The sequence below is a fragment of the Solanum verrucosum genome, unplaced genomic scaffold, assembly GCF_900185275.1.
Source record: "Solanum verrucosum unplaced genomic scaffold, falcon-dt-bn FXZP01000009.1, whole genome shotgun sequence".
Classification (NCBI taxonomy): domain Eukaryota; kingdom Viridiplantae; phylum Streptophyta; class Magnoliopsida; order Solanales; family Solanaceae; genus Solanum; species Solanum verrucosum.
This window is the reverse complement of record NW_026020231.1, coordinates 3,219,058-3,243,137: the sequence shown is the minus strand read 5'-3', so window position 1 is coordinate 3,243,137 and position 24,080 is coordinate 3,219,058. Positions and strand designations below refer to the sequence as shown.

The 24,080-nt window shown below is 29.5% G+C and overlaps 3 protein-coding genes across 3 annotated transcripts in view; 1 reads left to right on the top strand and 2 right to left on the bottom strand.

Moving 5' to 3' along the window:
* Positions 1–24,080, top strand: part of LOC125832626 (uncharacterized) — an 86,750-nt gene that overhangs the window by 52,247 nt on the left and 10,423 nt on the right. The gene's annotated exons all lie outside the window — the stretch shown is intronic.
* Positions 1,661–3,119, bottom strand: LOC125832627 (VQ motif-containing protein 11). Its single transcript, XM_049511824.1, has 2 exons — positions 3,064–3,119; positions 1,661–2,173 (listed from the first exon to the last, which is right to left on the bottom strand). The coding sequence occupies exon 2, from the start codon at positions 2,168–2,170 to the stop codon at positions 1,661–1,663; it is 510 nt and encodes a 169-aa protein (XP_049367781.1). The 5' UTR covers positions 2,171–2,173; positions 3,064–3,119.
* On the bottom strand, positions 7,116–10,120 carry LOC125832622 (glycerol kinase). The gene is made up of 4 exons (XM_049511816.1): positions 9,858–10,120; positions 9,535–9,756; positions 7,775–8,729; positions 7,116–7,563 (listed from the first exon to the last, which is right to left on the bottom strand). Exons 1-4 carry the CDS (start codon positions 9,989–9,991, stop codon positions 7,318–7,320), a joined length of 1,557 nt encoding a protein of 518 aa, XP_049367773.1. The 5' UTR covers positions 9,992–10,120; the 3' UTR covers positions 7,116–7,317.

The window sequence follows — 24,080 nt, the reverse complement described above, 5'->3', positions numbered from 1 at the left end:
GTTTATATTAGCAGATTTGGGTTTGAGACACAAGTTCTTTTTTTTACGTCATTGAGTGTTCTTATAAGTTAATAATCCTTACATATTCAATAAATTTATTAAGACAAATATAAGATAATTTTAACCAAAGCTACTAAGTCCGATCGACGAACCCCCTTATATATATATTTTAGCTCCATCGCATACATATATTCACGTACACGAAAGATCATATAGTCAAGTTGCAGATTATTATGTAGACATGTACATGCCTTTCATTTTTATTTTATTTTTGTCGTGCTTATTTTATTAGTTCTGATATATATATTGTATATCAAACAAACAAAAAACGTCTTCTTGAAAAATATATAGGCAAGGTTTACTCATTGATTATTTCTTAGCTACATAAATATTAGTACTACCTTGATTTTTAGATGAGTCGGGTTCACTTATCCAAATCTGAACAAATAATATTTTCATGAGCTAATTTTGTCATTCCCATCTATATCCCCATTATCACAGCAGCTATCACCTAAGTTGCTTGGACATCATTGGGTGTGTATCGGATCCGTCAAAAGTAGTGTATTTTTGGAAGATCCGACATGAATGCAACAACATTTTTTGGAGAGTCTGAACAACTTAGGCTACAACCACTACTGTCACTCTGGTGACAATTGGATGATCATTCATTTTGCCAATTTATGTTTGGTTCAGCTATACATGTAACTTGTAAGTAGCTAATTACTGTACAAGTTGACTTCATATAAATTTGAATTGGTGTTGCAGGGAATTAAATTTGGGGGACTCTATGATCTGTACTTGCTATTTCATTTTGAATTTGTAATGTACTAAAGAGCAGTAGTAATAAATTAAAAAACCTAGAGTCGAGTGAGTGTAAGCAAACACATTTTGCAATAAATTTTCAGAAGCTTTCAAAAGAGCAAAAACAGCTCATTCAATGCAAAACACGGATCCTAGCCGTTGCCCTGACCATATCAGACGTTGGGCTAATTCCCACTCAACGCCGAATCTACAGTGTTAGTTACTTATTCACGTAAATTTAATACTAACTTTTACTTGTACATATTCATATCCACATCACGTAAATTTAACGATGATCTTCGTATCAATTTATAACTATTTCATTGAATTAACTTTCATACATATGTTAGTATTTGTTACGTACACACAATAATCAAATGCGTAGATTTGTGCCTAGCTACAAAACTTAAAAGTAACAGTAATTAACTAAAGTATCACTGGTGTTGGGACACATAAGATAAGCTTATCCCAAACAAGCAATATAAAATAATTATCATTGCTTCAAACGTGCAACCAAGAATGCAGAAAATAATACGTTAGCTTGAATACATAACAACCCAAATTAATCCAGTGCTTCAATTACTTCGCAAAAATCATGATTTAGATTAAGTAGATCATTCAAATTAAATATGTGTTCAATAAATAATGGCTTCAGTTATTTAAAAGGAACTTCATTAAAATGACAGTAGTTTGCGCATATTTCAACTAATTTTATGAAAACACAAACACTAGATAACCTCTTCAAAACTTACATAGATCGGAAGGGAAGAAATCACTTAGCGGATCGTTGTAAGACCACCTTTTGATGATCAATTTCTTTCATATAATTAAATATATAACACGGCGTTAATTATTATAATTAACTAGATGATGATGAATTATTTGTTGCAGTAGGGGACTGAAGTGGAAACAAAGGCAATAGTTCAGGAGGTTCAGCGCCTCTAGGAGTACTTAGTGGACTTGGATGCAAATAAAATCCTTTTTCAGCAATGGCTTTTTCTTCTTCCAGCTCCATCGGCGATCTCGGACTGCCACGTGTAAGCATTTCCAGTGGTGAAATTGGCGAAGTCAAAAAGCTTCTCTTCCTAGCTGATGAAGAAGGAGAAGGAGAAGAAGAAGGTGAGCCGACACCGAAGCCGCCTGGCCCACCGAAGCTACCTCCATTGTTGAGCATGATCTCGAGCTTTCTCGCACTCTGCCTCCGTTCGTGCAGCTTGAAAGCCGATCGTCGAGGCCCAGTAACAGGGAGTTTCACGGAAGACGAATCTTGAGTTGCGCCAGTGAGTCGTTGAACAACGGCTCGGAAATTGGACGGGTCGGCTTGAACGAAAGTGGTAGTGGGCGTTGATGAATTCGGGTCAGAAGCCATGATCTAAGAAGAAGAAGGAGTAACGGAAGAAATTAAAGGAATAAGGTTTTTTTTTCTTTTTTTTTTGCGTATGAAAAATAGTTCTGCTTTATTTTGTGTGTTTGCTGGTTTGGAGCATCTTATCGAGGATTGTAAAATTGTCAGATACTCCAACGAGTAGACTTTGAGGCATATAGGGACAGCAAACAGCACAAATATAGACAGATACTCTTTCACATATCTTTTTTAATCTTATAAAACGGAAAAAGAATATATTTCTTACTGGTGTTACGTTTTTGATAAATTTCTAATCTCATAACACTTCCATGTGGGATCCACAACGTTTAACTTAAACCAAAAAGAAATATGGTTGAATTAAGTCAATGAGGGAATGATTGTTGTCGATAATTAAATTGTGAAGAGGGTAATAATTTTTAAGGGGGGGTACATTATGGACTATGGAGAATAGTGGTTACTGGTTACGTAGTTAAAAAGTTTGAAATTTGAAGGGGGAATAGTAGTGGGTGGCAGTGGGGGAAAAATTAGAAAACAGAGAGAAGGCAATAAATGGGAAAGAGCTGGCAGATATATATTATTATTGCCAGCATTTTGTAACGGGAAACGAGGAACTTCCCCTCCGTTTTTCTTTCTTTCAAAAAATAAATTAAATAAAATATCATAATGCTTGTTTTTTTTTTTTTTTAAATAAATAAAAATTCTTACCTGGTATTTAATATTCGCTTTTAGGGTACTTTTATTTTATTTTCAGGACTTTCAGTTTAGATATCTAATCAAAGATCAATATAAACACTAGCCACAATTTTGAACGATGAATCAAAATCATTTTTACTAAGACAGTTCATCAATGAAATAAATAAAGGAAAATGGGTCTGAAATAAAAGTCTGGAATGCACCTTTGCCCTTAGAATACGTGAACTTGGGACATAAAAGCGTCTGTTCAGTGGCAGAAGCGAAATAACACACCACCCCGTGTCCTGCAGTTCCCTTGCTTTTTCGCTTAATATATTGAGCGCCTGATATGGTTTGTTTTGGTTGAATATCTAAATATATGATAAAGTATTATTTAAGTCGTAAAATTTTATACATGTCCGAATTAATTAAGGCGGATGTTATGACAGTAGAAAGAAAGAGTATGAGTACAAGTTAGATACGAAGTTTGTTAATTACTATAACTAATTATGGCGTAGTTTCTTTGCTTTACTACACTTGTCTTTCTAATTTGGTTGCTTTGCGGGATTGCCTTTCTTTATATTTTGTTTTATTGTAATCAAATTACTCTTTTCTTCACGGGTGCCACCTTCAATTTTCTTCCTACAAAAAAGATATCCATCCACTCTCTCTCTTCTTTTTTCTATTGAAAGAAGACGTATCATTAGTATATAGACATACATCATATGACATAATTCAATCGTATGTACAGTGGCTAAATGGTCCATTAACAAGACATAGCTTTCCAAATGACTGATCATAATGTATGAAATTATTGTAACACCAATTGATATTGTAAAACAAATTTGAGCTCGCCCACACAAGATTATTTGAACGTATAAATAGGTCGATTCTCTTTTATATGTGAATTAGATGTAAGACCTATAATTGAACCATTTTTAGGGTATGGCTATTAATATTTTTAAATAATAAGAGTACTAGCTAATTGTTAGGATATATTTTGTGTGGTTATTTTATCATCCAACATTTTCCATCAATATAATTAGAGTACAATTCAATTGTATATAAACTTCATTTTTTCACACCATTATCACAAAATTTTGTATCTAGCTCGGATGTTATATGTGTAGTAATATTATTTGAAATTGCTAATTATATGCAGAGTTGGATCGAGGATTTGAAGTTTGTGAATCTTTATAACGACATTAAATTACTAAGATTATATGGAGGATTTGAAATCTGTGGAAAATAAAGAATGGAATAATATCAGCTCGATGTGTGCACATATATTTTATATACATGGATCCTAGGGCCTCATGTTTTTGAAAAATGGCTACACATGTTTGATTGACAGAAGAAAAAAGAGAGTACTTTGGTTGGAATCTGAATGGCTAATGCCAAAGAAAATATATATAGGCTCATCCATTTTTAGAATAATCGAAATGACAAATCATGAATGCACTTTACTCATTGTGCCTCAAATGTCAAAAAGGAGTTTTCAAATATCAATCATGTCACTGCAAGGCCATGAGAAGAAAAAAAAAAGGCAAAAATTTAGAATTTATATTTTATAGGTTAATATAGCGATATCGAATTAATATACGGTAATAATTGAATTCAAATACAAAATAAACATTCAATATACCAAGTATATGAGCAATAGCGGTTAAAATGATATAATCGATTTCAATTAGTTTGAAACTAAAACGTCGACATTCAGATTTAAAATAAATGAACTTTTAAGTTCATCCAAATAAAATAAGTATATCATCTAAACTTGTCCGAAAAAAGTTTATGGGCCGGCAACTTTATCAAATGTTGAAAATCAGAGAATTGATCATGAGAAATATTTAAATTATAATGATGAGAATCATGTGTGGACGACAAAATCATAGCATATTAGTTAACCCCTTTTTTAATAACGCGATTAATGGTTAAATTAAACACATTGGTTAATTAATTAGTACTAAATAAACTATCGGATCAGCCGTGTTTCCTGTTCTCCACTATGGATAACTTTTTTGTTATACTCGCTGTTCCACAATAGTTGTTTACGTATTAAAAATAATTGTCCAATAATATTTGTTCAGTTTAAAAAATTAAGAGATAATTTACTTTGTGTGTCTATTTTACTCTTGCTATTACATACATTTATCATCAAATACATTTTTTAAATCATTAAATTTAATAAAGTTAAAAAATAAAATAATATATTAACCCCTACTTTATTTTTTCTCTGTCAGTCAAAATGAACAACTATTATTGAACAAAAAGAGAGTGTATTAAACAATTATTGTTTGGTGGACTTGAGAAGGAAGCTACATTGACTTTTAAGATTGTTTTGTCACATTATAATTTATTTTTTATTTTTTATTTTTTAATTATTTTTGTTATTAATTATATTTTTTAGAATATTATATTGTATTATATTAAAAGAATAATATAGTAAAATCATCATTTTATTTATTACTATTTATTAAAAAATATGTGAAATAAATACTGAACAAGTAAAAATAGACAAGAAATAACCTATTATCCTATTGTTGGCCACCGTCTTCTATATATTCTTTCTATATAGTACCAGCACCGTCTATTTATTACTCTATGATAAAATAGAAAAATTTGCTAAGATTTTTCATTTCAGGCTATATTATATTCGTTTTCCATGTAAAAGGAAATTGCCATCATTACGATTTACGACTTGTCTCATCTTAAATTCTAGTCTATAGAAATTATCTTTATCCAATTATCTATAGTATATGTTGGTCTTTTTGATTATGAGAAACAAAAATTTATTGTAATGAATATAAAGAGTCTAGCTTAACTTCATAAAAGCTGGTTTGATGAAGAACACTCTAATAATCTTGATTTTTTTAAAGATTGACATGTGGGAGCTACTTCAGATTATATAATACGAGTCTATCTTACATCAATATCATGTTCAAATAGGGAATGTTAGGTATTGCATCATATATCATGAAGTGAAGATTATTCAAAATTATATAAAAAGAAAATAATTCATTTCTGTTGCGCAACATTGCGCATTCCAACAATAAATAAAGGTCTTTAAACCTTAGACTAGTGTTGTCTTGAAATACATGTTTTTTTGAGACGTTTCATATGAATCAACTAATTTTGATTTGTTAAAATCAGCTACCTATTCAATTTTATCTGTAATTATTACTTTATGCAAGGGAAAAAACATTTCTCTAAAGTTGATTTCCAACTTATGGTAATTTAATTTACAAGGATTTAATAATAGTAAATCTAAATCATATCACCAAGAAATCACATTTTAGTACCTTACCCACTATTTTGGTTTAGGCAGACGTACTTACTGGGCTACGGCCCAGCCTTATCTCTAGCAGAAGCCCACTCAAAAAGCCGTAAAGGTCAGTGAATGGGCCATTGGGCCAAGGATTATGTCCAATATTTCGAGTTGTAATAACATTAAGGAAAAATTACTTGGATGGATGCTTTTTAATAAATAATTACGGATTTGATACTTTTTATTTATTACCATTTATAGCAATATTATGTTAAATCTGCAATATGTATTAAAAGTGAATTATATATGCAATATATATATATGTATTATAACTGTTTTTAAAAATATATTATGTTTGTTTGGTAAGAAATTGACACATTGTATTACAAGTGTATTAAAATGTGTGAAAAATGTATTATCCATCAATAAAACTTGTATTATATGTGAATAATAATTTGTTCTTTGTAATATGTATTAAAAGTGATCAAGTGAAAAAAAAATGTTATTGCTATAAATGGTAAATATTTTTTTAATATAGTATATTTATGTAAGTTACCCCATATTTACGCGGATTGCCACTTTTCAATCGTAAAATTGAAAAATAGTCAGTTTTTAACTTGTACAAATCGAAACTCTAAGATAATGACTATGTCTGCAATAATATAGAATAAGAAATAACTATTTAAAACAAAATCTCAGATTTTGATGCTCGAATTGAAACTTTATACACGACTAATGACCCTAATTTATTGATTTAGCCCATTTGATCCGTTCAAATCCAATCCAACTTGCCATTTTGACACAGTTACTTTCGGTCATTGTAACTAAGCAAAATCTATTCAAAAATAACTAAACACAGGTAAATTCAAGGGCTCACAGCAACTTAAATAAGTATTAATAGCATTCATGGAAGCTCAACGGCTCATAACAAGATTTCAAACCAAGGAGCCTCAAGACAGGCATATATCAACATACGTTTTTCTCCATAAGAAAAAAGAAGCTAATAGATGTTAAGTGAAACATAAGTTCTCTTTATTTTTCTATAAACTTAAAATACCATATGTGGCTACCAGTTAAGTACATTAGAAAGAAAACTTCATGTATGTAAGGTGATTTATTAAAATCAAGCATAACTGGTATTAAACAGAAAGAAAAGAAAACCTAAAACATCAATGATATGAAGGCAGTTCAAGCGTTCGATCGGAGTGAATTATAGAGATAGATCAGCCAAGTCAAATGATCTTGAAACAGCTCGGCACCAAGAATCCGCCTTCTTTTTCCTCAATTCTTCTTCTAACACAGGTTTGAATATAGTTGCTTGCTTCAGCTTTTCTCCAGTAGCAAATATCTCATCCTCTGTGTAGACTCCAACAGCTAATCCAGCAGCATAGGCTGCCCCAAGAGCTGTTGTTTCTATATCAGCTGGTCTTACAACTGAACTACCCAACAAGTCAGCCTACATTATGTAAAATGTAAAATTAGGAGCTCCATACTGTACGTTAACTGAATCTAAACACTTATAACGGTCCAAAACTTAAAGCCACTGCAAACATATCTAAATGTTTATCAGGAGTTGCACATTGAAGAAATCATTGAGAGAAGTTCAAAATCACGTGGGGGGCTGCAGAAGAAGAATAACACATGAAAACTGAAAAAGTAAATCAAACCTGAATTTGCATCAAAAGGTTGTTGACCGTAGCACCACCATCCACACGGAGTAAGAATTCTGTTTTGTCACTCTTAGCTTCAGCATCCTTGTGCATGGAATCAAGCACATCTTTTACCTGGAAACACATGCTTTCAAGTACTGCCCGAGCAATGTGAGACTTGTTGGTGAATCTAGTTATACCGATACAAATCCCGCGAGCATCATCACGCCACCACGGAGCAAACAATCCATTAAATGCTGGAACGAAATAAACTCCTCCTGTTGAGGAAACTTTTGATGCCAACTCCTCAATTTCGCTGGCAGAGCTGATAATGCCAAGACTATCTCTTAGCCACTGAACCGCAGCACCAGCAATGGCAATGGAGCCTTCTAAAGCATAATTGACAGGGGCTTTTGGTCCCAACTTATAGGCTACTGTGCTTAGCAGCCCATGGTTTGACTTAATTACCTCTTCACCTGTGTTCAAAAGTATGAAAGCTCCTGTTCCATACGTGCTTTTAGCCTCGCCTTTTCGGCAAGATTGACCCACCATTGCTGCATGCTGATCACCAAGACATCCCGAGATAGGGATTCCTGTGATTGGCCATCCTTTAGCAATGTTTCCAATAATCTCAGAATTGCTAATAATTTTTGGCAGCATCTTTGCAGAAATTCCTAAGGTGTCTAGTGTGGACTTATCCCATTCAAGGGTCTTAAGATTCATCAGCATAGTTCTTGAAGCATTGGAGATATCAGTGACATGTAAACCATTCTCCACACCTCCTGTTAGGTTCCAAATTAACCAGGTGTCGATAGTTCCAAAGATGGCATCTCCTTTTTTAACAGCTTCATTTAAGCCCTCCACATTATCCAACAGCCACAGAAGCTTCAATGCACTGAAATAAGTGCTTATAGGCAGACCACAACTCTCAACAAAATGAGTACGTCCCCCTGGCAATTCTTTCTCCAATTTTCTGATACCAAACAAATTATTCATAAAAAAAAGTCAATATGCGTTGGATTAAGAAACACAATCAGTTCAACCCTTAAGAATTGGAAATAAAACTCCAGAAGAGTGATCAGTGAGAACGCAAACGACTGTGGAGATCCATTTTTCTGATACCAGACAAATTATTGATACAAAAAGTCAACATGCTATGGATAGTTGGATTTAACAGTAACAAACACAATAAGTTCAAACCTTGGAAGGAAAACTCCAAAAGAATGATCAATGAGAAAGCAAACAACCATGGAGACCCCATTTCCCAACTAACATACAAAAAATGGCACCTCAGCCTTAAATTATCACGCCATATTCAACCCCAAGACAACAGTAAACAAGAGTCCATTTAGAATTTTGCCAGTACACCCCCTAATTCAGAAGAAATACACTCCTTCGAAAAAGAAGTATATGTGTGAATATGTACACAAGAAACAACTACGGTGTTTCAACGTCATTTGTCCAGATATTTTTTGGCAGCTATAGCGAAATATTATTATAGAGAATATACTGAAGGAGTATAACATAACATGAAAAATCATCAATTCCCAAAAAAAAAAAAACCTGGCCCTACTGTACTACAATCTCCCAAACTAGTCAGGTTGGCTTTATGAAATTTCTACCTAATCTGCTCCATTTAGTAATTTTTCATCAATACTATTCAATAGTCATCCATATATATATATATATACATTTAGAGGAAAAACAAACTGATATTGATTAAATTTGGTTCAAAATCAAGAAACAGAAAAAGTGGGGAATTGATAAAAAAAAAAGACCTGCAAATAGAACTGGTACGAGCATCCATCCAAACAATGGCGTTATAAAGAGGAAGGCCAGTGGATTTGCTCCATACAACAGTAGTCTCTCTCTGATTTGTTATACCAATGGCTTTCAATCCACTATCCACGTTATGTCCATTAGCAGTAGCCTTATCAAGAGCCCTTGCCATACAGATCCTCACACTCTCAACAATTTCCATTGGGTCATGTTCCACCCATCTACATATATGCATGAAAATCAAGAAACCCAATTATCAAAATCGAAAAAAGATTGAATCTTTAATGAAAAGAAAATCAAAAGATGAGTGATTAGTGATTACCCTGCTTGTGGATAAAACTGAGTGAACTCAACCTGGTGAGATCCAACAGCACGTGCCAAACGATCGTAGATTATGAATCGAGTACTAGTGGTTCCTTGATCAATGGAACCAATAAACACCTCTGAATCAGACATTCTTGTTTTCTTCTTCTTCTTTGTCGAATGAATAAGAGAAATTTGAGAAGAACAGAGCGTTGCGTGTGTATAAAAATGAAATCTTGGAAAAGTCAGAAGAGGATAGAAGTGGGGAGAGCCGGCATTTGTGGAATAATAGTAGTAAGCAAATATTTTCTTGAAAATGTTGAAATGTTACACTTTATCCTATAAGAAATTTTGGTTCTAATAATTCTTATTCTTTTCGGACTCCTAATTATTTGCTCCTGCCAAAATAATAATTGACATATTAAGTTTATCATTTTACTTCTATTAATTTTGGTTCCAATAATTCTTATTCTTTTCGGACTCCTAATTATTTGCTCCTGCCAAAATAATAATTGACATATTAAGTTTATCATTTTACTTCTATTAATTTTGGTTCCAATAATTCGTATTCTTTTCGGACTCCTAATTATTTGCTCCTACCAAAATAATAATTGACATATTAAGTTTATCATTTTACTTCTATTAATTGATAAAATTTTATAATTAATTTATTAATTAAAGAGGTTTCATTTTATTTAAAAAAAAAAACATCAACTCTCTAATATTATCCATTTTAAAAAAAAATAATTAAACAAGTAAAAAGAGACAACGAATAATTTATTATGCTTAAATATTAACGCTAACGTTAAGAACTAAGGAGAGTTTTCGACTTTGATAATGGGCGGTTATTTATTTCCAAGAAAATTTATTTCTAATTTATTACCCACTTTGTCTAGCTTACCTTTTTTAGCCCATCTATGAAAAAATGATTTTTGTATTGAAATGAGATTTGTGTATATCTCAAACTTTTTTCCTTTTAGATATTGTTTAGTCGAAGATAAGTTAGGTTGGAATTAGTTATGTCAATATTATTTCTAATATATTGTATTAAGAATAATATAAATTGCATAATATATAAAACATTCTTTTGTAAGTAAAAAGTGATGTATGAAAAGAATTTGTGATGATATTCATTTTAACTAATTATTCCATGATTATTAATGACTTATTCTTATATTAATTATTAATTTAGAATAAATTATTCCAAACTTTATAACAAAACAAGTGACTAACTATAATTATCTCCTTATCCATTATACTAAACATGTTAGAGGTCACTTATGAGATTACATTAAGTATATCTACTTGGTGGACATACTTATCCAATTGTTTTAAGAGGATAATTTGATAACAAGTTTTATATTTATATGAATTCGATAAATATTGTACTTATATATTTATGGAATAAATTAATATGTAATTCAATTGAATTTCTAATTGCAACAAATAGACTCAAATTGGGGGAGTAATTGGTCATCAATGCTGGCAGCCGGCCAACCTCAACGGCCAGTTATTGCTTCCTATCTACTCTTTAATTCTTCATTTTTTTGAGTTTGCTAACGTAACGTGAGTTTGACTTTGCACAGCTTTCCTATGACTTTCATTAACGGTGTTTTCAACCTTTTGCAGAATGTCCACATGACAATTGCATGCAACTTGGGCAGACTAAAAAGGAATTTTTTGCGGTTTTTCCTTTAGCATAATACATAAACATTATCCTTAGCTTGACTTTAACGAAAAACTATGCCCTCCAATTTTGAGTGTGCACAAATAGACACTTAAACTTGTATAAAATTAAACAAGTAGACACACATGTCCTACATGGCATAATACAAGTAGGACGCCACGTAGGACACAAAATTGTCATGTAGGATGAATATGTCTATTTGTTCAATTTTATATAAGTTTAAGTGTCTACTTGTGCACACCCAAAGTTAAAGGCCATAGTTGTCAGTTAACGCCAAGTTAAGGGTCATATGTTTATGTACTATGTCTTTTCTTTTTATTGTTCAAAATTTAAGAGAGTTGTTCGAATTTATTTTTTCATATTTGTATTATCTATAAAATTGTATTTATAATTTCACAAAACGTAATAGTGAAAAATATGGTTTAAGTTATGTTATTCTTAATAGATGTGTATTGCCTTACAAATTTAGTTAATATAAAATAGAGGGAATGATAAACAATTTTTTCATAAATAAAAATTTGAATTTGTGTATCATAATATTTTATAAATTATGCCCAGACATGATTTCAGTTTTTAAAGAATTTATTTTCAAAGGTCATAGTTCAATTATTAAAAGTAGAAGAAGATAACGTGTAATTTTATGATTATGGGCTGCCTTCCTTTCTTCTTTTTTCTTCTCCAGTATATCATTTGGGGATATTTGAAATTGTACCATAAAATTTTACTTTAGGGAATAAAATAATTCCTAATAAAGGCAATCTTGTTGACTGCATTTCATGTTGCAACAGTCAATAGGCAGAAATTAAACTTCATTGAATAATAAGAAAATAGAATTTAAAAAGTATTATTTGATAGAAAGGCCATGTGGTACAAATTATTTCATATTGTTGAAAGAGTACTCCGATGAAATGGGAAACCCTCAGGGATTCTTTGGCATAAGGGATAAAAATAAGTAGTCTTTGGATAAAAAATAGTTCAGAGATAAACTTTTGGTGTCTTGTTTAGTTGTCAAGTTTGGGACAACTTATTCCACCGTTTATACCATAGTTATGATAACTTTTGTTCCCAAACAAACGACTCCTTACATTATTGATTAATCACCTTTCTCATTATAACATCGAAAAATTTATGTGTGATCATTACTTTAAGACTCACAAATTTTATATTGTTTGAACAAATATAAAATGTGTAATATTACATGTGGATTTTTACACCATGCAACAGCCTAACAAAGTTCATATAACAAAAAATAATTTTAGCTTTAATTCCTTGCAAACTATACATTGATTATATCCTTGTTATACAATAATATGATGGCTACAAAAATGATTACGATGAGGCCATAATGATTTCTTTATTGAATTGGCTAAAAATGTTAAAATTCCTATTGTAAAATCCAAACTCATCCATAAATTGGAATGGCTTAACCTTTAGAGTAATGTATTATTGGGCCAATGGTGTCAAATTTGAGGAGATAAGGGAATCTTCTTTAAATATTCAGTAGTAGCCCAAACCAACCAATGGGATTTTTTGGGCTAGGTTAGATGGGGTCCGCAGCAAGCCACCAGGGCCAGCCGAGTTTAAATAAGAACAAATTCTCATCTTTTTTGTTAATCGAATTCACAATTTAAGAGTTAGAGGTGAAATAAGTCAAATATTTTAAAAATCTATATGAAAAGTAGATAGTGACTGTGAATTTTCCTTGTTATAAAAAAAATTACAAGAAAAGTTTTGGAAAAAATATTTTAAAGAATTAAAAATATAGTAAAAATAAAATGTGAAGTAGCGTGGTCATGAAAAAAAATCTTATAACTTTATAAGTTAAAAGTCATAAATTCTGCCGTAACTAAACATCAGTTAGACTAGCGCTCCTTATAAAATGAGTTAGACTAGCGCTCCTTATAAAATCTTGGAGAAAGACAGATTTGTTGTAAGTGCAAAAATTGTATGATTGCCATTAAAAATTGCCAAATGCAACAAAATACTTGGAAGTTGGCTGATATCATGACAAAGGTCTTTCAGAATAATCATATTTTTGATTGGTGGGGTAGCAATTAACATGTATCATTTTCACTGCCATTGACAAAATGCCATGAACTAATGGCACTTGGCATCCTTAAACGGTCTAAAAGGCTAATAAAATGACATATCCGTTTTCTCATGATAGAGAGGCACGGCACGCTATTCAATACAAACCGACGTCATATGCCAACTTTAATCGTTCCACAAACGGCTCAAGGCTGAACCGTTATTTTCAAGGCGATTCGAAATATAAATAAATAAATAAAACTTGAATATATTATTAAATTTTGAGAAAAATCTCATATATATTATTCGTTGACTCATTTATACCATTAATAAATAATAATATGTATGAACCTTTTCTCAAACGAAAAAGATTATAAGCTAAACTTTCAATAAATGGTATGGATAATATTTTCTTTCTCAAAATTCAATGACATGCTTGAATTTTCTCCTTAAAAGGAATGTGTATATATATATTTATGAAAACGATAGTGGAATTTAATATTTACTATGTATAAATAATTGAATTATTCACCTTTTCATTTGAATTAAATGTGATTTTTTAAAAGAAATAAAGAAGATTTAAAATAAGAAAAATATTAGATACTTTTCTTATTTTTATTATCTTAAATTTGTCAAATTGGAGAATTAGTTAAGTGTAAAACTGAAATTTTACAAAATATAAATAATGGGGAAGTTAAAAAACATATATTGAAACAAATGGAATATTGATTGAGCAGCGAAAGATTTTCTTTAAAGTGCAAAATTCAACCACAGTTAACAAATGCGACGACACACTTGGGAAGTTAGGATCACTACAAAGGCCTTTCACAATCATTTGTTTGGTAAAGATTATCATTTGTCACTGCAATTTGTTGTATTGGTCATTATTTGTTGTTTATAATATAATTAGGGAATTTATTTGCGCTTCGCGTGAAATAAAAAAAAATTATACCACTCGTTTGGTCATAAGAAATTATAAATTAAACTTCTTTCTGAAAATTTTTACTTTATTTGAATATTAATTTGATTGTGAAAATTCGAATTGAACTTTATTTATATTTTGTTTTAAGCAAATATTAAAAAAAAATTATGTATAAAAATAGCTTTTTGACAGACCTTTGACTATATATTTGTTCACCCAAGTTATTTATATTTAGTCTTTGTTACTCAAGAAATAATTAAATGAAAACATGATATCAAAAATTTCTCAAAAGCACAAACTTTATTATATCACTCAAAAAAGAATATAAACTAAACAAACTTTCATCAATTATCTACTCATACTCACCACTGTAGTATTTTGGATTCATGAATTGAAGATGTTTCAAGAAATATTGCTATTCATTTGAGTGTAGGTGTAAATATAGCGATGTTCAAATTCTTTGATTAAGTTATAAAATTTTTAAAAATTTTATAACTCATAATACACAACGTAATACTATAACGAAAATATTATGTTCAATCTATTTGAGAATTTTTAGAAAAGATAACGAAAAAATATACATGCTTCATTAACTTGGTATATAAGCTATTAATCCAAATTAGTAGAGAAATTGTATGGCGTATTAATAAAGTAAATTAAATTGAATTATCATCTATATATGTATTACCTTAAAAGCATGAACTCCAAACTTGAATGTTAAATTACTATAATATCCCTAATATATGTTGTGACTTTTTTGATGAGTTGTGACTTTTCTGATAAGTTGTGACTTTTTTCGAAGGGTTGTGATTTTTCGATGAGTCATGACTTTTTCAAAGAGTTGTGACTTTTTCAATAAGTTGTGACTTTTCCAAATGATTGCGACTTCTCAAAAGGTCACGACTTTTTAGATAAAACACAAAAAAAATACTTGTTCATACCACCCTTTGTTGACTATAAATAGAGGGAGGGGCTTTCCTCTCATTTTTTCCAACAACAATTTTTTTTAATCTTCTACTCTTCTTCTTCTTGCAATTTAATTTTTTTTGTGTGATTTATTGTTGTTGAGTGCGTTCGAATAAGGATGTAAGTGATGCCTTTGCTCTTAATATATGTTGATTACTGTCAAGTTGTGAGTGGAAAGAAAGATATCTTTTTGGTGAAAACATAAAATGTACATTTTTGTCAGTGTATTACTTGTGCCATTAGTTGTATGACAACCTGGTGCTGCCTTTTCTGCAATAATTTTATCATATCAAAATTAAATCAATTGCTAATAATGGTCCATTTGTAACTTGCTAAGTGCATGGTTGTGGTGCTATCCCCTTTGATGATATGATTCAATGTTCTACCAACAATAGAAGAATTAAACAAAAAAAGGTGAAATTTTATCTTGAGGATTACATGAAACGTATACATAGCATTTTGTACCTTCATCTTTTCTCTTCTTTTTTAACAGTTTGTGAAGGAACACACCGTCATTATTATAGTCAAAATGCGGTTGTTTTTACCTCCCCTTTTGATAGTGATTTTTAATGTTTGAGTGAACTGCCTTATTTTTTTTCCTCGGAGTTGTTGACTGATGAACTTCTCGATTGGCACAACCAAAAGGCCATCAATTTGTCTAATATATACATTAGGATGTAATGTTCCAATATATGAAGTTAACATGATATAATCTAAATTTATTTATTTTTTAACAGTTTCTCTTGTGATGTAAATATATGCTTCTCAACATTTTTTCCAAAATTATTAAATTTTTCAAGAGTTAGAGAAATGTCACAATTTTTTTTTTATGCTCAAGCAAAAAAAAATGACTTTATTTATCAATGCTACTTATGTGATTTAGAATGTCAGGAAGTTTGCTTTAAAATAGTTATTACTATATAAATATTGCCCTTTTGTTTTACTTATTTACTAATTTTTTAATATTACAGTATTTTAGACGAAAAAAAGTTCATATGACTCATATATATATTTGGGTAGGTATTTGTATTTAAATTAAAGTATTATATATCTCACAAATGTATTATCAAGTTAACAAGATCTTCTAACTTCAAAATATATTATTTTAAATTGTTCCGAGTTCTTTTTTTTTTAAACAAAAAACTCACGACAAATGTGAAAATATGTGAATATATATGAATCATGTAAAAATTATCATTTACAAAATAAATTTTATTTTCAATAATATGGAATAAACATTTTCATTTTGTCCCTACACTACATTGAAATCTAATAACTATATAAAAATATAGCAACATTAATTAAAACTCCTATTTATTTATGTTAGTATAAAATTTATTAGAAATACAACTATTGCACATTTGGTTATAACATTATAAATTCTCTTAGTTATTACTAATTATTGCAAATGTTATTCACATCTTTAACATTCTTTAGTTATAAGATTATGAATTCTCATAGTTATTACATTAATTATTTATATCTTTCATCTTTTCTTATCTTAACTTTTGACCAATAATTTTTCATATTATTACACCGCCCCTAAATATGTGATAACACGGTGTTGTTATTTTATTCTTTGGACGAATCATGCTTGATTGAATAAATTGAAAATTATTTACAAGTATATGAACTACATCTTTGTTGGGTGTAAGATAAACATGTGATTATATATATGATTTCACAAATAGAATATATTTTTTAATTTCAGTTTTTAATTTTTCGGTAAAAAAATAAAAAGGAAACCTTTCTCAATTAACTATTGACAGTCGGATAACTAGTTTTGATTTATTTACACAGTCAATCGATCAATCAAATATGAGAGCCAACAACAAGAACGTATATGCAAAAATTAGTTCTAAAAAATAAATGTAGTTGTTCTCTTCACATGTTCATATGACAACTGAACTTAACTAATAAAAATTTTCATTGACCATCTTAATAGTTCGCGTGAATAAGCAATAGTATTTACTATAACATATATTTTCTGAATTGGTAATCACGTGCAATGCACGTGTCAAAGAACTAGTTGTCTTAAAAGCATGAACTCCTAACTTGAATGTTAAATTACTATAATATCCCTAACTTGTGACTTTTTCGATGAGTTGTGACTTTTTCGATAAGTTGTGTATTTTTTTGAAGGGTCGTAATTTTTTGATGATTTATGACTTTTCCAAAGAGTTGTGACTTTTTCAATAAGTTGTGACCTTTCCAAAGAGTTGTGACTTTTTCAAAGGGTTGTGACTTCTCGAAAAGGTCATGACTTTTCAGATAAGACACAAAAAACATTTGTTCATACTACCCTTTGTTAACTATAAATAGAAGGGCTTCCTGTCATTTTTCAACTAAATTTTTTTTAATCTTCTACTCTTCTTCTTCTTGCATTTTAAATTTTTGTGTGTGATTTATTGTTGTTGAGTGAGTTCGAAGTTTAGCAGAATATGAGGTACCACTATTATGATGAAGTAAGTCGTTCTATCCTAAGAGAGTATATTTCATAACCTCGAGTACTTGAGGAAAATAATTTTGATGATATAATAATTATTTTTTTGCTTAATATACATTAGTATGTAATGTTCCAATATATGAAGTTAACATGATGTAGTTTAAATTCATTAGTTTTTGTTAACAATTTCTCATGTGATGTAGATATATGCTTCTGAATATCTTTTCCAAAATTTAGAGAATTGTCACGATTTGTTTTTAATGCTCAAGACAAAAGAATGATTTTATTTATCAGTGTTACTTATGTGGTTAGGACTCTCATGAAGTTTGCTTCAAAATAGTTATTACTATATAAACATTGCCCAGTATTTTAGATGAATAAAAGTTTATATGACTTGTAATAACGTCAGTTGAAGTTTGTATTAGTTTAATTTTTATTATTTATTTAATAATAAATTTTATGAGATAAATATTTTCATTAATGCAAATATATATTTCTACTTGGGTAGGTATTTGTATTTAAATTAAAGTATTATATATGTCACAAATGTATTATCAAGTTAACAAGATCTTTTAACTTCAAAATATATTATTTTATAATGTTCTGAGTTAACAAATGTTAAAAATATGTGAATATGTAAAATGTAGGTGTTCTCTTCACATGTTCATATGACATCTAAACAATTTAACGTAGAATACACATGCAAAGCAAATCTGGTTAGATGACAAGAAAAATACAAAACAAATATTGTCTATAAGGTAATATTAGTGAGATAAGACTAATTACGTGATTGAACCTCATCAAATTGAAATAAATATATACATTATTGTATTTAACTAATAAAACTTTTCATTGACCATCTTAATAGGTTTGCGTGAATAAGAGATATATATGACGATCCACGTTGAACATTCACAAAAGAATCTGCAATAATATTTTTTGATAAGTTTATTATTCAAATCTTCGCTTAAATAAGCAATATTATTTACTATAACAGATATTTTTGGAATTAATAATCACGTGCAACGCACGTGTCAAAAAACTAGTATTGAAAAAAATCAAAACAAACATGAAAAAAGAGATGATATAAAAATTCAAAAGCCACTTCGTAAGACCATTTATTACATTTTCTTAAACATAAATTTATGTTAACATATTTATTGAATTTCAATTAACATTACAAGTTCATATGAGTTACAATGTGTCCAATTTATTTCATAATTAAAGTGTTAAATGAAAGAAGGGTGCAAATAATATTTTATTTCTTAAAGAGGTATCATATCATCTTGTCAATTCCTATCTATATAAAATTATGTGTTAACTTAAAAATATCTAAAAATTGTCAATGCATATATTTGGCCTTATTAATTAATTAAGAATGTGTTTTCATAACCTTTCTAATACAAGTCAAGCTTTAAGACGATGATGGTTTGGATGGGGGTAGAGTTGTCATTATTTTTGTCTTGACAATTATTTTTACTTTGTGAAATCATTCGTCTTTTTATCTTTTTGTATTGTTAGTTTTTTTCCTTCCTCTTTTTGAAAATCAAATGAAAAAAATTAAGTTTTTTTTATTGAAAAAAATGTTTTTAAGTATTATGAATGAAACCATGGAAAGAAATCAAGATTTTTAAAAAAAAAGACGTTATGAGATTAATATGATATAAATTTATATCACTCATATCATTTGATGAAAATTTATAAAGTCAAAAGAATTGATGGAAAATAATTAGAGATCATGAAAAATTACAAAGAAATTATTTAAGAAAAAAAATAAAGGCAAAGGAAGAATATGCAAAAGTTATTGCATGACGAAAACTCACACATTAAAGTCTCAATTCAACATAGGAAACAATCACCTACTCAAAGTTATTGCATTTGGAAGTATAAATACATATCAAAATCTTAAATAAAAAGTATAAAATAATTAGCATTTATATTGAATAATAATAAAAAAAAAACAAAGAATAAAATGTTTTTATACCTTAGTGTAGGTTTACTTTTTCAGTCCATCGCATTAGACATAAAGATAATTTAAGTCATTGTCAATTTTTTCTTCAACTAAATGAATCAAAGACAAACTGAAAAAATAAAATAAAAAATAAAGTACTTGAAAAGTATTATATTTTTGAAACTCGGATACATTTTTCACACTATTGCATATTTATACTACTTCTAAAACAACCAAAAAAGAAAGAAGTGGACAAATTATTACCTTGAAAATGCAGCTTCATAACCAAAAAAATATTTAATAGCAGAGGTCTTGACGTAGATTTTTGTCTCTTTGAATTCCTTTGTAACAAATCCCATACTTATAGGGAGACAATGAATTTTCATCGTATATAATTACATTGAACAATTACAAAGTATTAATACATATTTTCTAGTCTGGAAGGTAAATGCAAATAGATGTGACTATTCAACAATCAAAACATATTTCAAATTAAGCTAAAGAAGTAATAATATAAGCAAGAAAGTAGACAAAAAATGTAGAGGGATAAGATAGAAGAGTTTTTTTATTCTTCCAAGTATATTCAAGTGTTTCTCAAATCTTCAAGTGCATAACATAATCCCTGAAGACCTCTATTTATATTGTTACATAAAGACATATAAAGAGATAACAATAAACATGACATTAATTCTTGAGAATGTGGGGAAGATTAAGGGGTGTGGAAGATAAAAGAGGAAGTGGTAGAGGTGTGAGTTTATTACACATAATGGTGGAATTACATCTTGAAATTATGGACATCTACATTAATATAACATATTTACAATAAAACATTAATTATTCAACAATTATATGAATATTAACTATATTAAAAATGAGGAAAAAACTAACAAATGCTCAAAAAAGGAGGAAAAAGATAAATAGGAATGAAGGTCATAGATAGATACGACATCACCTTGTCTACATTTAGCTTTAATATATATATATAGATTAAAGAATCAAATAAATTGAGGAATAATAATTGTCATTTTTTTAATATAATAAGAAAATATCCACAAGGCAAAAAAAAAAAAAAAAAACTGATGAGACTTTTAGTTTTTCAAATTATGAGAATTGAGTGGAGTAGTAAATTTTTAGACATTCAATTTTGTACATTAAAGAATAAAATAAATGGAGTAGTAGTAATTGCCATTTTTCTTTTTTATATAATATAAAAAAAATAAAAAATTTAGCATGTGAAGAGTCTTTAAAAAATATTTGGCATGTAAAGAGTCTTTGATATACATAAATATTCCTTCATCAATATAATGTTTATTTATATTAAATTAAATAATGCTTTCACAATAAATTAAATATGAAAAAGGGGCGGAAAAAAAGGAGAAAAATGAAAAATGAGAATGGAGATCATAGAGATGTGCCACATCACCTTTTCTATGTTTCTCCTTTATATAAATATATAGATTCTTAGTCAATATTATTTTAATTATTATCATCAGTTATCATTACCATGATAAAGAATGATCATTGTTGTATATCATCAATCATCATCAGACTTATTACTACAATTAACTATGGCCTAACCCATCGGTAACCCCCTAAAGTTGACACTAATTTTTCACTTAGACACCTTAACTAAGTTTTGTTCATTTTAGACACATTGTGTTATATTGCATTGTGTCATTTTAACACTTTTTTAACAATCAATCAAATATATAAGGTGTGTGTAACACACTCGCCGATGGCGTGTCAAAGTGACAAAATAAATAAAAACATGTGGCATATATATCAAAAATAAATAAATTAAATAATGATATTTTAGTAGAATGAAGAAGTAGCCAATAACTAAATGACATGTGGAATTTTTTTACACAAAATAAAATAAAATAAAAAAATAACCCAACCCTACCAAGGTCATCTTCTCCGCCCCACCCACCTAGATCGTCTTCTCCACTATTCCCCCACCCACCCATCTTCTTCTCCACCTCTGCCCACCCTAACCCCAACCTTTTCCCCACCCACATTGTCTGCTCCACCCATCTCCCACCCCACCCATCGTCTTTGAAAAAGATTTTTCGCTGCCCATCTTCTTTGCGACATCATGAATAGTGGCCCTTCTAATGGGTTGAATTTTTTCTTTTTTTTTAAATCCCTTCGTGTTGAAATTCATATTTTTTGTCTGTAGCATCATCAAACCTATTTCTCCATGGAAAGATTTCAAATTTTGCTGAAAAATGAGGAAGAAAATGAAAAAAATAAAAATAAAAATGATTAAATGAGTCTTTCACGCGCTGGTATTGAGTGTATTATACTCACTATGCCATGTCAGTAAAAAACATCAAAATGACACAACAGGACATGACATGAGGTGTCTAAAATGAACAAAGCTTAATTAAGATGTCTAAGTGAAAATTGATGCCAACTTTAGGAGGCCACCGATGAGTTAGGCCAACCATCAACATCAACCACTATTGTCAGTTATTGCCCTCAATAATATTTACCCATGACTCCATCGTTAGCCAACACTTCTTTTAATCATTATCTACAATTACTATTACTTGTCGACTGTCGTCATCATCACTCAATCACCACATTTTTTAAATTATTTTTATTATACAATAATAGATTAGTTTAATATTTTATTAATAATTACATTTTAAATAAAATTAAGTTTCAAATATTTAGATGATGAAAAATAACAAATCTTAATTACTTTTCATATCTTTATATATTATTATTATTATATTATTATTATTATTATTATTATTATTATTTATGTTAAGATATTCAGTTACTTTTTGGGACAAGTTAGGTATTTTTTTTTTCTTTTTAAAACTTGTCCCAAAAAAATTATTTTCTTAAAAGCCTCATCTATTACTTTGGACTTGTTTTGCTTGATTTGTGTAATATTTACTTCAAGAAATATTTGCCGATATGTATAATTTTTGACGATGCTAAAGAACGCAACAAAAGAATTCTACATAATTTGAAGTTAATATGTTTATTTGTTATGATTGGATATTTTTTGATATTTTAAAAAATATATGGGGTATAAGTCATATTTTATGTAGCTATTTTTATTTTTTTGAAAAGTTGGCCGGTTACACATTAAAACTTTAAAGAAAATTCTACCAAATCTATTTTTTTTCAAAAATATTTGAAAATTCATGACTAATCGCTAGTTTAGTCTTATTATATCGTGCTTTAGTACTATTTAAAAAAAAAATCAAATAATATAAATCTATCTTTAATATGTTTCAAAAATAATACTTGAATTAGGACAAAAAATTAAGTAAAAGATTTAATCCGCCTACCCCAAAACTTGGACACCCCTTTTGATACAAAAGGCATGCTATAAGTTATCATCCCCCATTTACAACGTGTCATTTTTATGTTCTATTAATCCTTTCCACTATTCATGGAGTTACCAAATTTTACGGTAATTTTAAAAAATAAATATATTAAGAGTGACCTTTTTAAACCTCTAAAAACAAACAAAATAAAAAAAAATTAAAAGAATAATAAGGGTATATCCGATTAGAGGCATGCACGCTATTCAACACAAGCGGACGTCAGGCACCGTCATCTAATTAAATTCTAAATATTCTTAATAGAAGTTAGCTAAGTAATTACCATTATGTTTTCTTAATCCTAGAGCTGTCAAAAAGGGTTCGCCTAGCCCCATCCGGTCCTTGCCTTGCGGGCCAAGGAATTTGAAGGGCTAGGGCGGGATGGCCCTTCATTCGGAAGGGCCTGAAAATGCTCAACCCAACCTAACCCTAGAAGGGCCGAGGGTTGGGGTGGGCTAGCCCTTCCGTTTTTTCTTTTTTTTTCATTGTTTTTTTTTCAAACTTATAATTCTATAACATCAAGAAAATGAGAAGATTTTCAAATCAAATAAAGCAATCAATGGTGTTTTTTTTAATAACACTAATAAAAAGTCTAGTGTAATTAGTATGTATCTTGCATACCAGATACGCGAGCGAGATAGGAGAGTGACAAGCAAGATTGGAGGGAGGCGAGGGCACGATAATTGTCTATGCATCCTAGATACATGCAAATCTACTTGGATAAAGTGTATCTAGAACTTATTAACCTAATTTTGAGTCCATATATTTCGAGATACATGTATCTAGACGTACCAAAATCTGGTAAGATGCATAATATTACAACATATCATGTATTTAAGTAATTAGATTATATACTAATGAGATTATTATAAGTTACTCTTAAATAAAAAGTTTTGGC